The 24754-nt window shown below is 40.8% G+C and overlaps 1 protein-coding gene across 3 annotated transcripts in view; it reads left to right on the top strand.

Moving 5' to 3' along the window:
* Nucleotides 1–24754, top strand: part of RANBP10 (RAN binding protein 10) — a 257221-nt gene that overhangs the window by 91813 nt on the left and 140654 nt on the right. For all 3 annotated transcript variants that reach the window (XM_053698144.1, XM_053698071.1, XM_053697989.1), the window contains exon 3: nucleotides 16881–16933. In XM_053698144.1, coding sequence (XP_053554119.1) covers nucleotides 16881–16933 — 53 coding nt within the window. The remainder of the gene's footprint in view (nucleotides 1–16880; nucleotides 16934–24754) is intronic.

The raw sequence follows: 24754 nt of genomic DNA, 5'->3' as shown, positions 1-24754 counted from the left end.
TGGCATGTAAAATCGTTTAATTTTCTGAGGTACTGGGTGAAAAAATGTTTTGGGCACTATTTTTTTCCACTTGGCAGTCGTTTTATTTAATTTATGACAGTTTACTGATCTCTCTCACTGTTATGTGTGAGGGGCCTTTTTTGGCGCTTTTGCTACGCATCAAAAAATTCAGTCAGAAGTTTATTGTCTTCCCTGCATGATCCGGTTCATCTCTACAGAACTCAGGGGTCTTCAAAACTTGTTTTGAGGGAGGTAATCACTCACAGCAGAGCTGTGAGATTGTAGTTGACTGTGATAAAAAAAACGTTTATTTCTGTATTTTTTTTTTTTTTTTTTTTTTTTTTTTTTTCTGCTATCAGGGTTAGTTATCCTTTGCTAATGGGAGCAATCCTTTGCTAAAATTGTGTTTTTTACGAAGATTTGATGCTATAACTTTTCAGTTTATTAATTTTCAACTGTCATAACTTTTTCTGTGCTTCTTATAGGCACAGTACGTTTTCATATTATAGTAAATTACTTGAAAAGTATTTCCAAGTTGCTAGTTTATTTGCTAGTGTGTTAAACATGTCTGATTCAGAGGAAGATATCTGTGCTATATGTGCTAAAGCCAAAGTGGAGCCCAATAGAAATTTATGTACTAACTGTATTGATGCTACTTTAAATAAAAGTAAATCTGTACAAATTGAACATATTTCACCAAACAACGAGGGGAGAGTTATGCCGACTAACTCGCCTCACGTGTCAGTACCTGCATCTCCCGCTCGGGAGGTGCGTGATATTGTAGTGCCGAGTACATCTGGGCGGCCATTACAAATCACATTACAGGATATGGCTACTGTTATGACTGAAGTTTTGGCTAAATTACCAGAACTAAGAGGTAAGCGTGATCACTCTGGGGTGAGAACAGAGTGCGCTGATAATATTAGGGCCATGTCAGACACTGCGTCACAATTTGCAGAACATGAGGACGGAGAGCTTCATTCTGCGGGTGACGGTTCTGATCCAAACAAACTGGATTCAGATATTTAAAATTTTAAATTTAAGCTGGAAAACCTCCGTGTATTACTAGGGGAGGTGTTAGCGGCTCTGAATGATTGTAACACAGTTGCAATACCAGAGAAAATGTGTAGGTTGGATAAATATTTTGCGGTACCGGCGAGTACTGACGTTTTTCCTATACCTAAGAGACTTACTGAAATTGTTACTAAGGAGTGGGATAGACTCGGTGTGCCGTTCTCACCCCCTCCGATATTTAGAAAGATGTTTCCAATAGACGCCACCACACGGGACTTATGGCAAACGGTCCCTAAGGTGGAGGGAGCAGTTTCTACTTTAGCTAAGCGTACCACTATCCCGGTGGAGGATAGCTGTGCCTTTTCAGATCCAATGGATAAAAAGTTAGAGGGTTACCTTAAGAAAATGTTTGTTCAACAAGGTTTTATATTGCAACCTCTTGCATGCATTGCGCCTGTCACGGCTGCAGCAGCATTTTGGTTTGAGTCTCTGGAAGAGACACTTGAATCAGCTCCATTAGATGAGATTACACACAAGCTTAAAGCCCTTAAGTTAGCTAACTCATTTATTTCAGATGCCGTAGTACATTTAACTAAACTTACGGCTAAGAATTCCGGATTCGCCATTCAGGCACGCAGAGCACTGTGGCTAAAATCCTGGTCAGCTGACGTTACTTCTAAATCTAAATTGCTTAATATACCTTTCAAAGGGCAGACCTTATTCGGGCCCGGGTTGAAAGAAATTATCGCTGACATTACAGGAGGTAAAGGCCATGCCCTGCCTCAAGACAGAGCCAAACCTAAGGCTAGACAGTCTAATTTTCGTTCCTTTCGTAATTTCAAAGCAGGAGCAGCATCAACTTCCTCTGCACCAAAACAGGAAGGAGCTGTTGCTCGCTACAGACAAGGCTGGAGACCTAACCAGTCCTGGAACAAGGGCAAGCAGGCCAGGAAACCTGCTGCTGCCCCTAAGACAGCATGAATCGAGGGCCCCCGATCCGGGAACAGATCTAGTGGGGGGCAGACTTTCTCTCTTCGCCCAGGCTTGGGCAAGAGATGTCCAGGATCCCTGGGCGTTAGAGATCATATCTCAGGGATACCTTCTAGACTTCAAATTCTCTCCCCCAAGAGGGAGATTTCATCTGTCAAGGTTGTCAACAAACCAAATAAAGAAAGAGGCGTTTCTATGCTGCGTACAAGATCTTTTATTAATGGGAGTGATCCATCCAGTTCCGCGGTCGGAACAAGGACAAGGGTTTTACTCAAATCTGTTTGTGGTTCCCAAAAAAGAGGGAACTTTCAGGCCAATCTTGGATTTAAAGATCCTAAACAAATTCCTAAGAGTTCCATCGTTCAAAATGGAAACTATTCGGACAATTTTACCCATGATCCAAAAGGGTCAGTACATGACCACAGTGGATTTAAAGGATGCTTACCTTCACATACCGATTCACAAAGATCATTACCGGTATCTAAGGTTTGCCTTTCTAGACAGGCATTACCAGTTTGTAGCTCTTCCATTCGGATTGGCTACGGCTCCGAGAATCTTCACAAAGGTTCTGGGTGCTCTTCTGGCGGTACTAAGACCGCGAGGAATTGCGGTAGCTCCGTACCTAGACGACATTCTGATACAAGCTTCAAGCTTTCAAACTGCCAAGTCTCATACAGAGTTAGTACTGGCATTTCTAAGGTCGCATGGATGGAAGGTGAACGAAAAGAAGAGTTCTCTCTTTCCACTCACAAGAGTTCCCTTCTTTGGGACTCTTATAGATTCTGTAGAAATGAAGATTTACCTGACAGAAGACAGGTTAACAAAGCTTCAAAATGCATGCCGTGTCCTTCATTCCATTCAACACCCGTCAGTAGCTCAATGCATGGAGGTGATCGGCTTAATGGTAGCAGCAATGGACATAGTACCCTTTGCACGCCTACATCTCAGACCGCTGCAATTGTGCATGCTAAGTCAGTGGAATGGGGATTACTCAGACTTGTCCCCTACTCTGAATCTGGATCAAGAGACCAGAAATTCTCTTCTATGGTGGCTTTCTCGGCCACATCTGTCCAGGGGGATGCCATTCAGCAGGCCGGACTGGACAATTGTAACAGACGCCAGCCTACTAGGTTGGGGCGCTGTCTGGAATTCTCTGAAGGCTCAGGGACAATGGAATCAGGAGGAGAGTCTCTTACCAATAAACATTCTGGAATTGAGAGCAGTTCTCAATGCCCTTCTGGCTTGGCCCCAGTTAACAACTCGGGGGTTCATCAGGTTTCAGTCAGACAACATCACGACTGTAGCTTACATCAACCATCAGGGAGGGACAAGAAGCTCCCTAGCAATGATGGAAGTATCAAAGATAATTCGCTGGGCAGAGTCTCACTCTTGCCACCTGTCAGCAATCCACATCCCGGGAGTGGAGAACTGGGAGGCGGATTTCTTAAGTCGTCAGACTTTTCATCCGGGGGAGTGGGAACTTCATCCGGAGGTGTTTGCCCAAATACTTCGACGTTGGGGCAAACCAGAGATAGATCTCATGGCGTCTCGACAGAACGCCAAGCTTCCTCGTTACGGGTCCAGATCCAGGGATCCGGGAGCGGTTCTGATAGATGCTTTGACAGCACCTTGGACCTTCGGGATGGCTTATGTGTTTCCACCCTTCCCGATGCTTCCTCGATTGATTGCCAGAATCAAACAGGAGAGAGCATCAGTGATTCTAATAGCGCCTGCATGGCCACGCAGGACTTTGTATGCAGATCTAGTGGACATGTCACCTTGGTCGCTACCTCTGAAACAGGACCTTCTGATCCAGGGTCCCTTCAAACATCAAAATCTAATTTCTCTGAAGCTGACTGCTTGGAAATTGAACGCTTGATTTTATCAAAACGTGGTTTTTCTGAGTCAGTTATTGATACCTTAATACAGTCTAGGAAGCCTGTTACCAGAAAGATTTACCATAAGATATGGCGCAAATACTTATATTGGTGCGAATCCAAGAGTTACTCATGGAGTAAGGTTAGGATTCCGAGGATATTGTCTTTTCTACAAGAAGGTTTAGAAAAGGGTTTATCCGCTAGTTCCTTAAAGGGACAGATTTCAGCTCTGTCCATTCTTTTACACAAACGTCTGTCAGAAGTTCCGGACGTTCAAGCTTTTTGTCAGGCTTTAGCTAGGATCAAGCCTGTGTTTAAAACTGTTGCTCCACCATGGAGTTTGAACTTAGTTCTTAATGTTTTACAGGGGGTTCCGTTTGAACCCCTTCATTCCATTGATATCAAGTTGTTATCTTGGAAAGTTCTGTTTTTAATGGCGATTTCCTCGGCTCGAAGAGTCTCTGAGTTATCTGCCTTACATTGTGATTCTCCTTATCTGATTTTTCATTCAGACAAGGTAGTTCTGCGTACTAAACCTGGGTTCCTACCTAAGGTGGTCACTAACAGGAATATCAATCAAGAGATTGTGGTTCCATCTTTGTGTCCTAATCCTTCTTCGAAAAAGGAACGTTTGCTACACAATCTAGATGTAGTCCGTGCCCTGAAATTTTATCTACAGGCAACTAAGGATTTTCGACAAACGTCTTCCCTGTTTGTCGTTTATTCTGGTCAGAGGAGAGGTCAAAAAGCTTCGGCTACTTCTCTCTCCTTTTGGCTTCGTAGCATAATACGGTTAGCCTATGAGACTGCTGGACAGCAGCCTCCTGAAAGAATTACAGCACATTCTACTAGAGCTGTGGCTTCCACTTGGGCCTTTAAGAATGAGGCTTCTGTTGAACAGATTTGCAAGGCTGCAACTTGGTCTTCTCTTCATACTTTTTCCAAATTTTACAAATTTGACACTTTTGCTTCTTCGGAGGCTGTTTTTGGGAGAAAGGTTCTTCAGGCAGTGGTTCCTTCCGTATAAAGAGCCTGCCTGTCCCTCCCGTCATCCGTGTACTTTAGCTTTGGTATTGGTATCCCATAAGTAATGGATGATCCGTGGACTGGATACACTTAACAAGAGAAAACATAATTTATGCTTACCTGATAAATTTATTTCTCTTGTAGTGTATCCAGTCCACGGCCCGCCCTGTCACTTTAAGGCAGGTAATTTTTCCATTAAACTACAGTCACCACTGCACCCTATGGTTTTCCTTTCTCTGCATGTTTTCGGTCGAATGACTGGTAATGGCAGTTAGGGGAGGAGCTATATAGCAGCTCTGCTGGGTGAATCCTCTTGCACTTCCTGTTGGGGAGGAGTTAATATCCCATAAGTAATGGATGATCCGTGGACTGGATACACTACAAGAGAAATAAATTTATCAGGTAAGCATAAATTATGTTTTTAGAGATGGTTTTTAAGGTGGAAGTGGCAGGATTTAGCCAAGGACTGAATGTGAGGAGTGAAAGAAAGATCTGAGTCAAGTGTGACCCCAAGACATCGGGCATGCGGGGTAGGGGTAATGATGGAGTTGTCGACAGTTATAGAGAGATTGGGGGTGGAGATTTTGGATTAATGGGGGAAAATAAGGAGCTCAGTTTTTGAGAAATTTAGCTTGAGGTAGTGAGAGGACTTTTAGTGACATGGGTTAGCAAGGAAGGAGATAGGTCTGATGCAGAGAAGTAGATTTGGGTGTCATCGGCATACAAATGATATTGGAACCCGTGGGACTTTATTAGGGAACCTAATGATGACGTGTAGATTGAGAAGGGGACAGAGCCTTGCGGTACCCTGAGAGAAAGTGGTGACGGGGCAGAGGAGGCCCCAGAGAAGGCTACACTAAAGGTACGGTTTGACAGGTAGGAAGAGAACCACGAGAGGACTGTGTCCCAAATGCAGAAGGATTGGAGGGTTTGGAGCAAAAGAGGGTGGTCAACAGTATCAAAGGCAGAGAGAAGTGGCCTTTTGATTTTGCTGTAAGTAGGTCGTTGGTAACCTTAACGATTGCTGTCTCTGTGGAGTGATGGAGACAAAATCTAGATTGCAGGGGTTCATATACTAGCGTGCATGTACTAGCTTTTCGAGAAGCTTTGAGGCAAGAGGGAGTAGGGAAATAGGGCGGTAGTTGGATGGGGAGGTTGGATCAAGAGAAGGTTTTTTTTTTGAAGATAGGTGTGACTAGTGCATGTTTCAGAGATGAGGGAATAGACCGGTGCTGCGGGAGAGGTTGAAAATGTGTGTGAGTATAGGGGTAAGGGTAGAAGAGAGGGAGGGGAGTATCTGTGAGGGGATAGGGTAGTGAGGTGAGAGCGCAGTATAAGTGCTGATATAAATATAGACTATTTTGCATTATAGAACACAAAAACTAAACACACAGGCAGAGAAGATTGTGACTTACAGGTGGGGGAAAAAAAAGTAATTTTTGATAATTTTATTTAAAAAAAAATATTAATTAAAAAGTTTGGATTTCAGAATAAATTTGGAATTCTGGATTGGGGGATTTGTACTTGTATTTGTCTTTAATTCCAGTGAGTTCTGGAATTAAAGTTCAGGGCATTTTTCTAGGGAGGGAGGGCATACCAACTCCTTGTGTCACTGGCTTCCAGTTATGAAAACTATTTGAGGCATATATGTGCTAAAATTGTTGGGGCCAAGGGCTAGGGGGCAGTAGATTTCCCAGTGCCTAGAGGAGCACAAAAAGAAAATACACTACTGTATGTATATGTTTAGGGTTTTTATTTCACCCCATACATGGAATATGTCACCACCTCTTCCCTTGTCCCCTGCCAAATTTGTCAGTTACAATTTTAATTACTGTGCCTTCTGTGTTACAACACAGCAATGCCTTGTTAATATGCAACATCGTTCAGTGTTGCTTGCGCATGTGCTAAACCTGTGCCTGCACCCCTAAATTCTTCAGAAGTTTACCCTGTGTGACTTACATGGTTACCCAACCCTGCAACAGTGACCATTTTGGCGCAGAAAGGATTAACTGACCCTTTCCACCTTAACCAGTTAATGAGAGAGATGTAAGAAATATAAATTATTTTCTAACCTGTCCGTCAAGTACTCCTCCCTCTTTGATTTTCCTTTCTTCAATTTAGTGACGTGCATAGCTGGTTGAGGGGAAAAAAATTAACAGGGAAAAGTGAAGGTATTTGATGGACAGGTCAATGGACAGCTACGTCATCCAAGTAAACACTGAATCGTAATAATAGCTACGATTCAGTGTTTATTCTTGCGTGAATGCATTCTTCCCTCTACTCTTAGCTGCATGTGTGTGCCTTTCATGCACGTGCATTGTCATGATTCCTAGTAGGCAAAGTTGATTGGCTGATAATTAATTTATTACACAACCAGCAGTGCAACGCATGCATATTTCAGCTGTATACCCATTGAAAACAGCGAGTCATATTACATTGCTTTCTATTGGGTTAAAGATGAGACTTCAGGGGGGAAAAGTAATAGCTAGGAGGACAATAGTATACTTAATACGGATTTTAAGTCCAGACTTTTTTTGTTTGTTTTTTACATACCGTTAAACATTGTCTTTTAGATGGAACATATAAGCAATTCCTTTGTGACATCATAAGGATTATTTGATATTAAATATGACGTCTGTCATATCTTGTCACCCCATAGCACAAATGTGATTAAAACATGTCTTAAAGGGATATGGAATCCAAAAGTTTCTTTGTGATTCAGAGCATACCATGTTTTAAAAAAGTTTCCAATTTACTTCTATTATCAAATGTGCTTTCTTCTCTATGATATTCTGTGTTGAAGAGATACCTAGGTAGGCATCTAGAGCACTACATGGCAGGGCATATTGCTGCCATCTAGTGCTCTTTGAAACTGATAACCTTTTTCCAAAACTGCTGCCATATATTGATCCAGAAATGGACCAGCTCCTAAGCACACGTCCCTGCTTTTCAACAAAAATACCAAAAGACCAAAGAAAAAGTAATAATAGAAGTAAATTAGAACATTTTGAGTTTTACATCCCTTTAAGATGTACCAGAGTGTCACCTCTGATCGATCTCATCTTGGTGCCTTGATAGGGACGCTGTTTTCTGTCACCCTGGGTTGACATTTTTGACCTTTTCTCTCTGTAGTGAAAAGACTTAATTGCCCTGCTGTATCCGGTTAAACCAGATGTATGTAGTAAAAATCTGTGGTCCCATAAGTTTGACTTTTAGAGTTCAGGGCTATTTTAAAAAACTGTAAATAGCAGGGAAGAAAAAGAAAAGAGAAAAAAATTGACCTTATCAGCAAAGGATACAAAAAGAACATTTGACGATAAGTAAATTGGAAAGCTTTTTAAAATATACAATATCTGAATTGTGAAAGGAAGATTTGTATTTCATGTCCCTGTAAAGAGCATAGTAATTCATTAGCACATATCACTTACTTAACTATATGTTTAACCTACCCAAAGGGAACATAACGCATCAGTTTAATTGTAGCAATCTAATAAGACGCTAAATATTGTAACTGCTTAGAAGCAAGGTATAGTGATTTACTAAGCTTGTGTAGTAGCTAGAACTCCTGGCCATTGTGTTCCATCTGCAGTTTCCATAAACAAGTGAACTTAGAAGAAGGTTGTTGGAAACTTTTATATAAGAAGTTCAGACTATGGGGCCGATTTATCAGGCTCGCCGGAAACGGAAGTTATGAAGCAGCAGTCTAAAGACCGCTGCTCCATAACTTGTCCGCCTGCTCTGAGGCCGCGGACAGAAGTCAACCCGATCTAATACACTGCGAATTGGCCGCAAATCTTCAGGGGGCAGCATTGCACCAGCAGTTCACAAGAATAAATGCCAACATCGTATGCTGTCAGCATTTATCGCTGTGCAGCGGACATGATACGCTACATCGGATCATATCCGCTCGCACTATAATAAATATACCCCTATGGCTTGAGAGTAACTTGTGGAGTTAATTTATTGCTGTGATAAACTCTGGCATTTACGTAAAGTTATTTTGCCATTAAATAAATATAAGTTCCTAGTCGGACATTATAAACATTGAAAATGAATTGCCCAAATCAAACAAAATATTGTAGTGTTCTCCCAAGGACCTTTTTAGCAGGTGCTGATTTTACTGACCACCCAGGTAAAATTTTAGTCAATTTTAAGCAAAAATTAAATACATTTATGTTAAATTATGCAATTAATTTGTGCTTTGGATAGAAGAAAATATTATATTAGAAAATATTACAATGCCCCCACCCGGCTAGTTCATAATGCCCCCTGGCTGGCAAAATGTTCTGTGGAGAACACTGTATTGTTTTATATTCTTCAAATCTCTGGGTTGGAGAAGTTTAATTTTGGAATTTCTACTCTTTTTAACTAGGATTGGGAACTCGGGAATTAACAACAGTTTCTCTTGTTAAGTGTATCCAGTCCACGGATCATCCATTACTTGTGGGATATTCTCCTTCCCAACAGGAAGTTGCAAGAGGATCACCCACAGCAGAGCTGCTATATAGCTCCTCCCCTCACTGCCATATCCAGTCATTCTCTTGCAACTCTCAACAAAGATGGAGGTAGTAAGAGGAGAGTGGTGTATTATAGTTAGTTTTTTAACTTCAATCAAAAGTTTCTTATTTTTAAATGGTACCGTAGTGTACTATTTTATCTCAGGCAGCATTAGAAGAAGAATCTGCCTGCGGTTTCTATGATCTTAGCAGAAGTAACTAAGATCCACTGCCGTTCTCACATATTCTGAGGAGTGAGGTAACTTCAGAGGGGGAATGGCGTGCAGGTTATCCTGCAATAAGGTATGTGCAGTTAACATATTTCTAGGGATGGAATTTGCACGAAAAATGCTGCTGATACCGGATTAATGTAAGTTATGCCTAAATACAGTGATTTAATAGCGACTGGTATCAGGCTTATTACCAGAGATACATACTCTTATAAAAGTGCAATATAAAACGTTTGCTGGCATGTTTAATCGTTTTTATATATGCTTGGTGATAAAACTTATTGGGGCCTAGTTTTTTTCCACATGGCTGCCTTGATTTTTGCCTAGAAACAGTTTCCTGAGGCTTTCCACTGTTGTAGTATGAGTGGGAGGGGCCTATTTTAGCGCTTTTCTGCACAGCTAAAATTACAGACAGAGACACTCAGCTTACCTCTGCATGATACAGGACATCTCTGAAGGGCTCAAAAGGCTTCAAAAGTCGTGTTTGAGGAGGGTAACAACCACAGTAGGGCTGTGGCAGTTGTTGTGACTGTTTGAAAAAACGTTTTTTTCATTTATTATTCCGTTTTTGGTATTAAGGGGTTAATCATCCATTTGCAAGTGGGTGCAATGCTCTGCTAACTTGTTACATACACTGTAAAAATTTCGTTAGTGTAACTGCCTTTTTTCACTGTTATTTCAAATTTTGACAAAATTTGTTTTTCTTAAAGGCACAGTAACGTTTTTTATATTGCTTGTTAACTTGTTTTAAAATGTTTTCCAAGCTTGCTAGTCTCATTGCTAGTCTGTACAAACATGTCTGACACAGAGGAAACTACTTGTTCATTATGTTTAAAAGCCATGGTGGAGCCCCATAGGAGAATGTGTACTAAATGTATTGATTTCACCTTAAACAGTAAAGATCAGTCTTTATCTATAAAAGAATTGTCACCAGAGGGTTCTGTCGAGGGGGAAGTTATGCCGACTAACTCTCCCCACGTGTCGGACCCTTTGCCTCCCACTCAAGGGACACACGCTAATATGGTGCCAAGTACATCAGGGACGCCCATAGCGATTACTTTGCAGGACATGGCTGCGATCATTGATAATGCCCTGTCAGCGGTATTAGCCAGATTGCCTGAATTAAGAGGCAAGCGCGATAGCTCTGGGGTTAGACGAGATACAGAGCGCGAAGATGCTGTAAGAGCCATGTCTGATACTGCGTCACAATATGCAGAACCTGAGGACGGAGAGCTTCAGTCTGTGGGTGACATCTCTGACTCTGGTAACCTGATTCTGAGATTTCTAATTTTAAATTTAAGCTTGAGAACCTCCGTGTATTGCTTGGGGAGGTGTTAGCTGCTCTGAATGACTGTGACACAATTGCAGTGCCAGTGAAATTGTGTAGACTGGATAAATACTATGCAGTGCCGGTGTGTACTGATGTTTTTCCAATACCTAAAAGCTTTACAGAAATTATTAGTAAGGAGTGGGATAGACCCGGTGTGCCGTTTTCCCCCCCTCCTATATTTAGAAAAATGTTTCCCATAGACACCACTACACGGGACTTATGGCAGACAGTCCCTAAGGTGGAGGGAGCAGTTTCTATTTTAGCAAAGCGTACCACTATCCCGGTTGAGGACAGTTGTGCTTTTTCAGATCCAATGGATAAAAAATTAGAGGGTTACCTTAAGAAAATGTTTATTCAACAAGGTTTTATTTTACAGCCCCTTGCATGTATTGCGCCTGTCACTGCTGCGGAGGCGGCATTCTGGTTTGAGGCCCTGGAAGAGGCCATCCATACAGCTCCATTGACTGAAATCATTGGCAAGCTTAGAACACTTAAGCTAGCTAACTCATTTGTTTCTGATGCCATTGTTCATTTGACTAAACTAACGGCTAAGAATTCCGGATTCGCCATCCAGGCGCGCAGGGCGCTATGGCTTAAATCCTGGTCAGCTGACGTGACTTCAAAGTCTAAATTACTCAACATTCCTTTCAAGGGGCAGACCTTATTCGGGCCTGGTTTGAAAGAAATTATTGCTGACATTACTGGAGGTAAGGGTCATACCCTTCCTCAGGACAGGGCCAAATCAAGGGCCAAACAGTCTAATTTTCGTGCCTTTCGAAATTTCAAGGCAGGTTCAGCATTAACTTCCTCTGCTTCAAAACAAGAGGGAACTTTTGCTCAATCCAAGCAGGCCTGGAAATCTAACCAGTCCTGGAACAAGGGCAAGCAGGCCAGAAAGCCTGCTGCTGCCTCCAAGACAGCATGAAGGAACGGCCCCCTATCCGGCAACGTATCTAGTAGGGGGCAGACTTTCTCTCTTCGCCCAGGCGTGGGCAAGAGATGTTCAGGATCCCTGGGCGTTGGAGATCATATCTCAGGGATATCTTCTGGACTTCAAAGCTTCTCCTCCACAGGGGAGATTTCACCTTTCAAGATTATCTGCAAACCAGATAAAGAAAGAGGCATTCCTACGCTGCGTGCAAGACCTCCTAGTAATGGGAGTGATCCATCCAGTTCCGCGGACGGAACAAGGACAGGGTTTTTATTCAAATCTGTTTCTGGTTCCCAAAAAAGATGGAACCTTCAGACCAATTTTGGATCTAAAGATCTTAAACAAATTCCTCAGAGTTCCATCATTCAAGATGGAAACTATTCGAACCATCTTACCCATGATCCAAGAGGGTCAGTACATGACCACAGTGGACTTAAAGGATGCCTACCTTCACATTCCGATTCACAAGAATCATCATCGGTTCCTGAGATTTGCCTTTCTAGACAGGCATTACCAATTTGTAGCTCTTCCCTTCGGGTTGGCTACAGCCCCAAGAATTTTTACAAAGGTTCTGGGCTCTCTTCTGGCGGTTCTAAGACCGCGAGGCATAGCGGTGGCTCCTTATCTAGATGACATCCTGATACAGGCGTCAAGTTTTCAAATTGCCAAGTCTCATACAGAGATAGTTCTGGCATTTCTGAGGTCGCATGGGTGGAAACTGAACGAAGAAAAGAGTTCTCTATCTCCTCTCACAAGGGTTTCCTTCCTAGGGACTCTTATAGATTCTGTAGAAATGAAAATTTACCTGACGGAGTCCAGGTTATCAAAACTTCTAAATGCCCTGCGGTGGCTCAGTGCATGGAGGTAATCGGCTTAATGGTAGCGGCAATGGACATAGTGCCATTTGCGCGCCTGCATCTCAGACCGCTGCAATTATGCATGCTCTGTCAGTGGAATGGGGATTACACAGATTTGTCCCCTCTACTAAATCTGGATCAGGAAACCAGAGATTCTCTTCTCTGGTGGTTATCTCGGGTCCACCTGTCCAAGGGTATGACCTTTCGCAGACCAGATTGGACGATTGTAACAACAGATGCCAGCCTTCTAGGTTGGGGTGCAATCTGGAACTCCCTGAAGGCTCAGGGATCGTGGCTCAGGAGGAGAAGCTCCTCCCAATAAATATTCTGGAGTTAAGAGCAATATTCCATGCTCTTCTAGCTTGGCCTCAGTTAGCAACCCTGAGGTTCATCAGATTTCAGTCGGACAACATCACGACTGTGGCTTACATCAACCATCAAGGGGGAACCAGGAGTTCCCTAGCGATGTTAGAAGTCTCCAAGATAATTCGCTGGGCAGAGTCTCACTCTTGCCACCTATCAGCAATCCATATCCCAGGTGTAGAGAACTGGGAGGCATATTTTCTAAGTCGTCAGACTTTTCATCCGGGGTAGTGGGAACTCCACCCGGAGGTGTTTGCTCAATTGGTTCATCGTTGGGGCAAACCAGAACTGGATCTCATGGCATCTTGCCAGAACGCCAAGCTTCCTTGTTACGGATCCAGGTCCAGGGACCCATAAGCGACGCTGATAGATGCTCTAGCAGTTCCTTGGCTTATGTGTTTCCACCGTTTCCTCTGCTCCGTCGACTGATTGCCAAAATCAGACAGGAGAGGGCATCGGTGATTCTGATAGCGCCTGCGTGGCCACGCAGGACCTGGTATGCAGACCTAGTGGACATGTCATCCTTTCCACCATGGACTCTGCCTCTGAGACAAGACCTTCTCATACAAGGTCCTTTCAATCATCCGAATCTAATTTCTCTGAGACTGACTGCATGGAGATTGAACGCTTGATTCTATCAAAGCGTGGCTTCTCCGAGTCAGTCATTGATACCTTAATACAGGCACGAAAGCCTGTCACCAGGAAAATTTACCACAAGATATGGCGTAAATATCTTCATTGGTGTGAATCCAAGAATTACTCATGGAGTAGGGTTAGGATTCCTAGGATATTGTCCTTTCTCCAAGAGGGTTTGGACAAAGGATTATCAGCTAGTTCTTTAAAGTGACAGATTTCTGCTCTGTCTATTCTTTTACACAAGCGTCTGGCAGAAGTTCCAGACGTTCAGGCATTTTGTCAGGCTTTAGTTAGAATTAAGCCTGTGTTTAAACCTGTTGCTCCTCCATGGAGCTTAAACTTGGTTCTTAAAGTTCTTCAAGGGGTTCCGTTTGAACCCCTTCATTCTATTGATATCAAACTTCTATCATGGAAAGTTATTTTTCTGATGGCTATTTCCTCGGCTCGAAGAGTCTCTGAGTTATCTGCCTTACATTGTGATTCTCCTTATCTGATCTTTCATTCAGATAAAGTAGTTCTGCGTACAAAACCTGGGTTTTTACCCAAGGTGGTTTCTAACAAGAATATCAATCAAGAGATTGTTGTTCCATCATTATGTCCTAATCCTTCTTCAAAGAAGGAACGTCTTTTGCATAATCTAGACGTAGTCCGTGCCTTGAAGTTTTACTTACAAGCTACTAAAGATTTTCGTCAAACATCTAACCTGTTTGTTGTTTACTCTGGACAGAGGAGAGGTCAAAAGGCCTCAGCAACCTCTCTTTCTTTTTGGCTTCGGAGTATAATCCGTTTAGCCTATGAGACTGCTGGACAGCAGCCCCCTGAAAGGATTACAGCTCATTCCACTAGAGCTGTGGCTTCCACCTGGGCCTTTAAAAATGAGGCTTCTGTTGAACAGATTTGCAAGGCTGCGACTTGGTCTTCGCTACATACCTTTTCCAAATTTTACAAATTTGATACTTTTGCTTCTTCGGAGGCTGTTTTTGGGAGAAAGGTTCTACAGGCAGTGGTTCCTTCCGTTTAAGTTCCTGCCTTGTCCCTCCCATCATCAGTGTACTTTAGCTTTGGTATTGGTATCCCACAAGTAATGGATGATCCGTGGACTGGATACACTTAACAAGAGAAAACATAATTTATGCTTACCTGATAAATTTATTTCTCTTGTAGTGTATCCAGTCCACGGCCCACCCTGTCCTTTTAAGGCAGGTCTAAATTTTATTTAAACTACAGTCACCACTGCACCCTATGGTTTCTCCTTTCTCGGCTTGTTTCGGTCGAATGACTGGATATGGCAGTGAGGGGAGGAGCTGTATAGCAGCTCTGCTGTGGGTGATCATCTTGCAACTTCCTGTTGGGAAGGAGAATATCCCACAAGTAATGGATGATCCGTGGACTGGATACACTACAAGAGAAATAAATTTATCAGGTAAGCATAAATTATGTTTTTTCTATTAAATGCCATAGGTTCACCATGTTTACAGTGTGTGTGTGTACCTTGTGTTTCCATCATTTCCTGTCACTGATGATGCCCACAAAGCAAGTTTTAAATAAATTAATTCACACAGTTTAAAGTTACAAGCACCTAAAAACATGGTTTAACTGTGGTAGTAATATACTTTCTGGATACATTTTTCAAATAGGATCAAGTGGTGAAGTGATATGATTTTTGTGTTTCCTTTCCAGAGCTACTATAAATAAACAAATCATATATCTGACTCTGAATCAGTACTGAGTAGTGTCTTTTGTTATGTGTTATTCACCCCTGGCAACAAGCATCAATTTCTAAACAGAGTGGAATGTGGAAGTTGTGATTAATTTGTACCAGATTCAGTTTAGCACTCTCCTCCACCCTACATAATGGCTTGACGTGCTGTACAACAGTTATTTGTTTTTGTTTAAAAACAAAGACTACCTGCACATCTGGTACAGTTGAACCTGTCTGCCTACCTTCTACTTCAGACACTTCCATCATAGCACTGTCTGCCATTTCCCAAGAATAGATCAGTCCACTCTGACATAAATTATAGCACCTACCTCAAGTAGATTCTCAGATTTACTTTGAAATTGTAGTAATCATCCAAGCACCATAGCAGGCTCTTCTTCCTGACTGAACCCCCTTACAGACTTTGCTTTCCACTGAAAGCATCTTCACACAGTCTTCTACTACACATTTTGTTCTCACATATTCTTTATGCCTTTTTCCCCCAAGCACCTTCATACGCCTTGCCGTCCAGCACCATAGTCTCTTAATTAATCTAAACGACTTTAGCTAATTTACAGACTCCCATCCCTTCACACATTCCCTTCACACATTCATAACCATTTGAGGGGAAAGGAGCTGACCTACAGTTCATCACAACTTGTCTATAAGTTAGGCCAGTAGGACCTTGTTTAGAGTCTGATCGTTAAGGTTTAGTTTGTCTTTACTACTGCAACAAAGCTATCTTCAAATGCTCCATTCTCAGGCTGCACGGAGCTATATACTACAAACCAATGGTGCCAGAATATACTAATGTGCCATGGCATCTGGTTGAGAATGGCACAGTGAATTAAGGCTGGTGGTGATGCACCTATTTGAGATGGGTAAAATGCTTTAAAATCAGACACATTGCTATCTTCTGTAATTCCATGTTAACTCCTAATGTACCATTTTGCTTGGCAAATATTTTTTAAGGATTCGTCTTATCCAGCCACAAAATGTATTTCCATGAACACAGTAGTTCTACCTTTTACATAATAGTTACGTGTTGAATTAACCATTTGTATCTTTGTTTTTGTTTCACGCAGCATATCATTGCTAGATAAATAATTGAATTTCCATGACGGTTTAATGTTTGTGGCTGTTGCAATGTTTCTTTAATATTTAGTAAAATGGGAGTTTAATTATGTAGGTAAAGTAGCATGTTTTAGGAAACTGAGAAGTACTAGGGTAACAAGTCATGCTCTGAAGCTGTATTGTCTTACAACAATCCAGGAATTGTGGGTACTGCTGTTCCTGCTAGAGGCATTAAAACATTGACCATAATGTACATACTTAGCAAGAGAAGCTAGAGTGCAACTCTCATCTGCCATTGCACCCATGTCTGCATGTGATGTGGTGTGAAGAGTAACCTGTCCCCTTCCTTCCTTGCAGGTACATGGGAATCGGCTTGTCAGCCCAGGGTGTCAACATGAACAGACTACCAGGTGAGCCCTGTATTGACACATGTGGCATGACCTGCACATTGCCCTCTTGCGTTCTGGTGTCTGACCTATAACTGTGGTGGAGGATTACAGCCAGGGCTGGAGGAGCTTGTTTGGGATCTGTCTGTGTAATTAGCGGCTTCTGTCCAAGCCCAATGTCATTGACTTATTTACTGCATGTCTTGCTTCATACCTGATACAGAACCAGATAAGATCAGTGATTTGTCCCCACCTCGCTAACCAATAACATCATGTTCTCTTTGTTCCCCCCTTTTTAATGCCATCTTGCTGACTCATTAATCCACCAGCTCGTTCCCTCCTGCTTCAGAGTTTGACTTCTTGCCCTGACACATCTCTGTCCTCAATATGCTTCAGTTCTCTGTCTTTACATTTATGTCATGTTGCTCATGTCAGTATAGTATATCTTTTCATGTTTTTGGAAATTTTTCTCCTCACCCTCTACCTTTTGAGCCATGTTCTATATAGCTGAGTAATTTTGATTCCACATAATATTCTTGCTGTGTGAGAGAAAACAATTGTGAGGTTTTCTGTTGATTCTGTAGATGACATCATATGGGGAGGGTCCAGTAAATGTATGGTGTAATCCATGTGAGAAACCAGAAATTGTAAGGTTTGTTTTAGCCCCATTAGGGAACAAAATTTCCATGTTTTATAACACCTGCTAAATATTGAATTTAGACGTGGTTTTTCACTGTAATTTTACACCTCAGATTCATCAAAATGCAGCAATAAAGTCAGGCTGAGAAATGGTAATATTTATAGTCCACTGCTATTGGTAAATCTCATCCAGCCAGGGACCCTTATGCTGTCTTACTCATGTCACTGTTATTAGTAAATCTCATGCAGCCAGGGACCCTTATGCTGTCTTACTCATGTCACTGCTATTAGTAAATCTTATCCAGCCAGGGACCCTTATGCTGTCTTACTCATGTCACTGCTATTAGTAAATCTTATCCAGCCAGGGACCCTTATGCTGTCTTACTCATGTCACTGCTATTAGTAAAGCTTATCCAGCCAGGGACCCTTATGCTGTCTTACTCATGTCACTGCTATTAGTAAATCTTATCCAGCCAGGGACCCTTATGCTGTCTTACTCATGTCACTGCTATTAGTAAATCTTATCCAGCCAGGGACCCTTATGCTGTCTTACTCATGTCACTGTTATTAGTAAATCTCATCCAGCCAGGGACCCTTATGCTTACTTACTCATGTCACTGCTATTAGTAAATCTCATCCAGCCAGGGACCCTTATGCTTACTTACTCATGTCACTGCTATTAGTAAATCTCATCCAGCCAGGGACCCTTATGCTGTCTTACTCATGTCACTGCTATTAGTAAATCTCATCCAGCCAGGGACCCTTATGCTTACTTACTCATGTCACTGCTATTAGTAAATCTCATCCAGCCAGGGACCCTTATGCTTACTTACTCATGTCACTGCTATTAGTAAATCTCATCCAGCCAGGGACCCTTATGCTTACTTACTTATGTCATTGCTATTAGTAAATCTCATCCTGCCAGGGACCCTTATGCTGTCTTACTCATGTCACTGCTATTAGTAAATCTCATCCAGCCAGGGACCCTTATGCTTACTTACTCATGTCACTGCTATTAGTAAATCTCATCCAGCCAGGGACCCTTATGCTTACTTACTCGTGTCATTGCTATTAGTAAATCTCATCCAGCCAGAGACCCTTATGCTGTCTTACTCATGTCATTGCTATTAGTAAATCTCATCCAGCCAGGGACCCTTATGCTTTCTTACTCATGTCACTGCTATTGGTAAATCTCATCCTGCCAGGGACCCTTATGCTTACTTACTCATGTCACTGCTATTAGTAAATCTCATCCAGCCAGGGACCCTTATGCTTACTTACTCATGTCACTGCTATTATTAAATCTCATCCAGCCAGGGGCCCTTATGCTGTCTTACTCATGTCACTGCTATTAGTAAATCTCATCCAGCCAGGGATCCTTATGCTTACTTACTCATGTCACTGCTATTATTAAATCTCATCCAGCCAGGGACCCTTATGCTGTCTTACTCATGTCATTGCTATTAGTAAATCTTATCCAGCCAGGGACCCTTATGCTTACTTACTCATGTCACTGCTATTGGTAAATCTCATCCTGCCAGGGACCCTTATGCTTACTTACTCATGTCACTGCTATTAGTAAATCTCATCCAGCCAGGGACCCTTATGCTTACTTACTCATGTCACTGCTATTAGTAAATCTCATCCAGCCAGGGGCCCTTATGCTGTCTTACTCATGTCACTGCTATTAGTAAATCTCATCCAGCCAGGGACCCTTATGCTGTCTTACTCATGTCATTGCTATTAGTAAATCTCATCCAGTCAGGGACCCTTATGCTGTCTTACTCATGTCACTGCTATTAGTACACTGTGGTCTGAGCAGTGACACGCTGTATATTTGTCACATCTGTTAGTACATTACTGTCCTAGCAAAGGGTTGTCATTTTAATAAGATGGTGCCATTAGTATGCTCCTAACATAGCCATGTCTGAGTCTGAGACCTTAAATTCGATTGCCATTCGTTCAATTAGAGCCTTTCAGTAAATCTGGTGCCAGTAATGAACATTTTCCTAAGTAAGGCAGACCATTTAAATATAACACTGCTATGAGTACACTTTGCCCAGACTGGAATCTGAACCCTTATATAGTTCACTACAACTTATACACTTCAGAGTTAGCAAAGATGTAGCTATCATAAATGCATTTTGGTCATAGCTGGCACTGCTTACTGCCACTAGTATGTGTTAAACCCTTAGCTGTAATATTCTCAGCCCTCGTTGGCAGCCAGGTTGTTAATCCTAGTATAAATTGTGTCCTTAAAGGGACATGAAACCCAAAATATTTCTTTCACGATTCAGATAGAGAATACAATTTTAAAGGGACATGAAACCCAAAAATGTTCTTTCACGATTCAGATAGAGAATACAATTTTAAACAACTTTCCAATTTACTTCTATTATTTAATTTGCTTCATTTTCCTGTTATCCTTTGCAGAAAGGTTTATCTAGGCAAGCTCAGGAGCAGCAGAGAACCTAGGTTCTAGCTGCTGATTGGTGGCTGCATATATATACTGATTGTCATTGGCTCACCCATGTGTTCTGTTAGAAACCAGTAGTGCATTGCTGCTCCTTCAACAAACATACCAAGAGAATGAAGCAAATTAGATAATAGAAGTAAATTAGAAAGTTTTTTTTTAAATTGTATTCTCTATCTGAATCGTGAAAGAAACATTTTGGGTTTCATGTCCCTTTAAACAACATTCCAATTTACTTCTATTATATAATTTGCTTCACTCTTTAGATATCATTTGTTGAAGAAATAGCAATGCTCATGGGTGAGCCAATCACACAAGTCATCTATGGGCAGCCACCAATCAACAACTACTGAGCCTATTTAGATATGCCTTACAACAAAGAATATCAAGAGAATGACGCAAATGAGATAATAGACCTAAATAGGAAAGTTGTTTACAATTGCATGTTCTTTTTAAGTAATGAAAGAAAAAAAATTGGGTTTCATGTCCCTTTTTAAATATTTATATACACATCATATCAACATAAGTGTAACTAGTACAACGCAGAAATGCACAATGTAATGTTTGTCACATCAGAACAAGTCAATGCTGTGCTGATCAGGAAACATTGTGGCTCTCAGTCTATTGTGTGACAGTGATGTCCATAATATAGAATGGTCTCTGTATGTTTCATGGTCAGTTGGTTTCTTTATTTCTTTTTTGATATATGTTTTTAATTTGATATAAATAAAGCTTTATGAATTCTGCAACCTCTTCTGCTGGAACACATTTGATTGCTGTTCATGAGAATATTAAACTTTGCTGCACTGATGGGAGTGGGGGAGGATCCTAGCACCTTGGGCTTTTTCACTAGGACTAGACATACCGCACGTCTACATCCTAATTCTCTGGATTAAAACCAACCTAAGATAAAATATATATTTTGACCCAACCATTTCCTTAATCCTGTGTGCTGCGACCTTTATCACTTAAAGGGCCTCATATGTAGTCTCCGAGACTTTTGAAATTATAGCCTACTATTCACTTTAATATTTGACACCCACCTGAAGTGTTTAAAGGGATATAAAACACAAGTTCCAAGTTACTTCTATTATCTAATTTGCTTTGGTCTCTTGCTATTCTTTGTTTAAAAGAATACCTAAGGTAGTGAAGCAAATCACTACTAGGAGCTAGCTTCTGATTGGTGGCTGCACATACAGTATATTCTGTTACCTGATGTGGTCAGCTAGCTCCCACTAGTGCATTGCTGCTTCTTCAACAAAGGACCTCAAGAGAACAAAGCAAATTTGGTAATAGAAGTAAATTGGAAAGCTGAGTAAACATGTTGGGAAGAGTTTATTAAGGCTTTAAAGGGTTGTGGCAAATAAGTTTGTGTGTTTTGTGAGGTAAAGTAGAGAATGTGTACTTTAGAGGAAAAAATGGGGCACGGCGTCCTTATTGAATTAGGAAGGAGATTGCCAGTCATCCACCTCTGGTCTAGTCAAAGTGGTGGATCATTTAAAGGACCAGTCAACACATTAGATTTGCATAATCAACAAATGCAAGATAACAAGACAATGCAATAGCACTTTGTCTGAACTTCAAATGAGTAGTAGATTTTTTTATAACAAATTTCAAAGTTTTATATATATTTCCACTCCCCTTGTACCATGTGATGGCAATCAGCCAATCACAAATGCATATACGTATAGTCTGTGAATTCTTGCACATGCTCAGTAGGATCTGGTGACTCAAAAAGTGTAAATATAAAAGACTGTACACGTTTTTTTTAATGGAAGTAAATTGGAAAGTTGTTTAAAATGACATGCTGTATCTGAATCATGAAAATGTAATTTAACCTGAGTGTCCCTTTAAAGGAAATTTGCTTTGAGACTGACTGATCCAGCTTGTACACGGAGGAAAAAGAAAAACTGTGTATCCTGGCAATAAAATATATTTCATGGTTAAATCCTTACTTTTTTATACAATTGTTCACCCCCTGGAGTTTTTTTGTTTTTTTTATGTGTGTATCTGGTCCAGTACATAATGATTTTGTACATCAGCTTGTATAACAATATCTTAAAGGGACATGAAACACTTTGATATTGTAATATAAAAAGTTTAATTATGTCTCCTAAAACAACTTTGCAGTATACGTTCATTATTCTCTTTGTCACATTTTCCAGTAATTTAATTCTGAAAATTGTTGACTTTCCGATTCTTGTGTTAATTGGAAGTGCAGATTCCAGACTTAACCCCTTAGTGACCAGATAATTTTTCAATTTTCTTACCGTTGAGGACCAGGGCTATTTTTACATTTCTGCGGTGTTTGAGTTTAGCTGTAATTTTCCTCTTACTCATTTACTGTACCCACACATATTATATACCGTTTTTCTCGCCATTAAATGGACTTATTATTTTCATCATATCATATAATTTACTTTATTTTATTTTTTATAAAATATGATGAAAAACTAACTAACTTTGACCCCCAAAATCTGTTACACATCTACAACCACCAAAAAACACCAATGCTAAATAGTTTCTAAATTTTGTCCTGAGTTTAGAAATACCCAATGTTTACATGTTCTTTGCTTTTTTTTGCAAGTTATATGGCATTAAAGTGAATGTCAATTTTGATGCTAAAGTGCCCGGTTTTTAAACATTTGATTAAAAACAGGGGCAATTTAATTCATCAAAATATACATTTCACTCCTGTTGTGAAAAAAACTTACCTTTTAATCTTGACAGCAGCTCCAGCTTCCTCCGGTCGTTGCAAGCCATTTCTGACGTCAGAAATGATGGATAGGTCATCCTCCAATCACAGCTTCCCCCGGGGGAATCAGTGTCTGATTCAACGCAGTGATTGGAGGAAGTCGGATTCCTCATTTTAGACCCAGGAAAAGGCTTTGCGACGGGTGGAGGAAGCTGGATCTGCTGTCAAGTTTAAAAGGTAAATTTGTTTTTTTTTTCTCAACAGGAGTGAAATGCAAATTTTGATGAATTAAAGTGCCCCTGTTTTTAATCAAATTTTTAAAAAACTGGCACTTTAGCATCAAAATTGACATTCACTTTAGGTACAAGTAGCACTTTGCTTTTTCCAAACCATTTTTTTTCTGTCATTTAGTTGTTACATTGTAACACTGATATCTGTCAGGAATCCTTGAATAATCCTTCATATGTATATATTTTTTTTTTAGTAGACAACCCAAAGTATTGCTCTAGGCCCATTTTGGTATATTTCATGCCACCATTTCACCGCCAAATGCGATCAAAATTGTTAAGGTTTTCACAAACTTTAGGTTTCTCACTGAAATTATTTGCAAACAACTTGTGCAATTATGGCACAAATGGTTGTAAATGCTTCTCTGGGATCCCCTTTGTTCAGAAATAGCAGACATATATGGTTTTGGCATTACTTTTTGGTAATTAGAAGGCCGCTAAAGGCCGCTGCGCACCACACTTGTATTATGCCCTGCAGTGAAGGGGTTAATTAGGTAGCTTGTAGGGTTAATTGTAGCTTTAGTGTAGAAATCAACCTCACACCCCCTGATCCCTCCCTGACCCCTCTCAAACAGCGCTCTTCCCTCCCCCACCCCGCAATTGTCACCGCCATCTTAAGTACTGGCAAAGTCTGACAGTACTAAAATAAAAGGCTTTTTTTTTTTAAATATATGCTTCAGTGTATGATCCCCCCTGCCCCCCCCCAACAGCTATCTTACTGTCCCCCTTCTACCTATTTGCCGCCATCTTGGTTAAGTCTGCAGCCACAGAGGTGAGCGGATGGGGGTTTAATCCTCCACGGTTACTTAAAAATAGTCATAGGTTTGTCATAACCGACCCTTTCCAATTTAACCAGTTTGTCACAATGTAGATACTCCAGGCAAGCCTGCAACTTAGTTCAGTGGTTGCAAGGGTTAACACTCGTCTGTACTAGACCCAGAACAAATGCCAAAACTCCCCTTTAATGCCATCCCCACTAAACTATCTCTGCTTTCACCAGTTTAAGATTAATATATAGGAAATCCCCAGGAAAAACCCAGACTAACATATATTAAAAATCCCAAAACACAATTTGGCAAAAATCTATCTAAAAAGCACAATACTGTTATTACTAGTCTCTTATGTAACGTGGTTCAAATGTTAGACAAAGATAAAAACTTAATATAGGAACATTTATTTTGAGCAAAAGGAGTCACAGTGCATTTATGTTAAAAAAAAAAAATAGGTAGCAAACAGTTACACTAAGCAGCAGTTTTTTTTTTTTAATAAAAGTAATAATAAAACAGAACCTAATACTGTACCAGCTTTGATATCTGTTCCAATGTAGCTTGTAAGATAAAAGTAATTAAAACATGTATTAAAGGGACAGTCAACACTAAAATTGTTATTGTTTAAAAATATAGATATGCCTTTACTACCCACCCCCCAGCTTTGCACAAGCAACATTGTTATATAAATATACTTTATAACATTGAAACCTCTAAATGTCTGCCTGTTTCTAAGCTTCTAAGCTATTATCACATGATTTGTATTTGCTTTTCACAACAGGGGAGTGCTAGTTCATGTGAGCCATATAGATAACATTGTGATCACGCCTGTGGCAGACACTGCACTAATTGGCTAAAATACAAGTCAATAGATAATAAATAAAGTCATGTGATTAGGGGCTGTCAGAAGATGCTTGGATACAAGGTAATCACAGAGGTAAAAAGTGTATTAATAAAACAGTGTTGGTTATGCAAAATTGAGGA

This window comes from Bombina bombina, chromosome 1 (assembly GCF_027579735.1).
Source record: "Bombina bombina isolate aBomBom1 chromosome 1, aBomBom1.pri, whole genome shotgun sequence".
In the NCBI taxonomy this organism is placed as follows: domain Eukaryota; kingdom Metazoa; phylum Chordata; class Amphibia; order Anura; family Bombinatoridae; genus Bombina; species Bombina bombina.
Note: the sequence above shows the minus strand (reverse complement) of the source record. Positions and strands in the feature narration are given on the sequence as shown.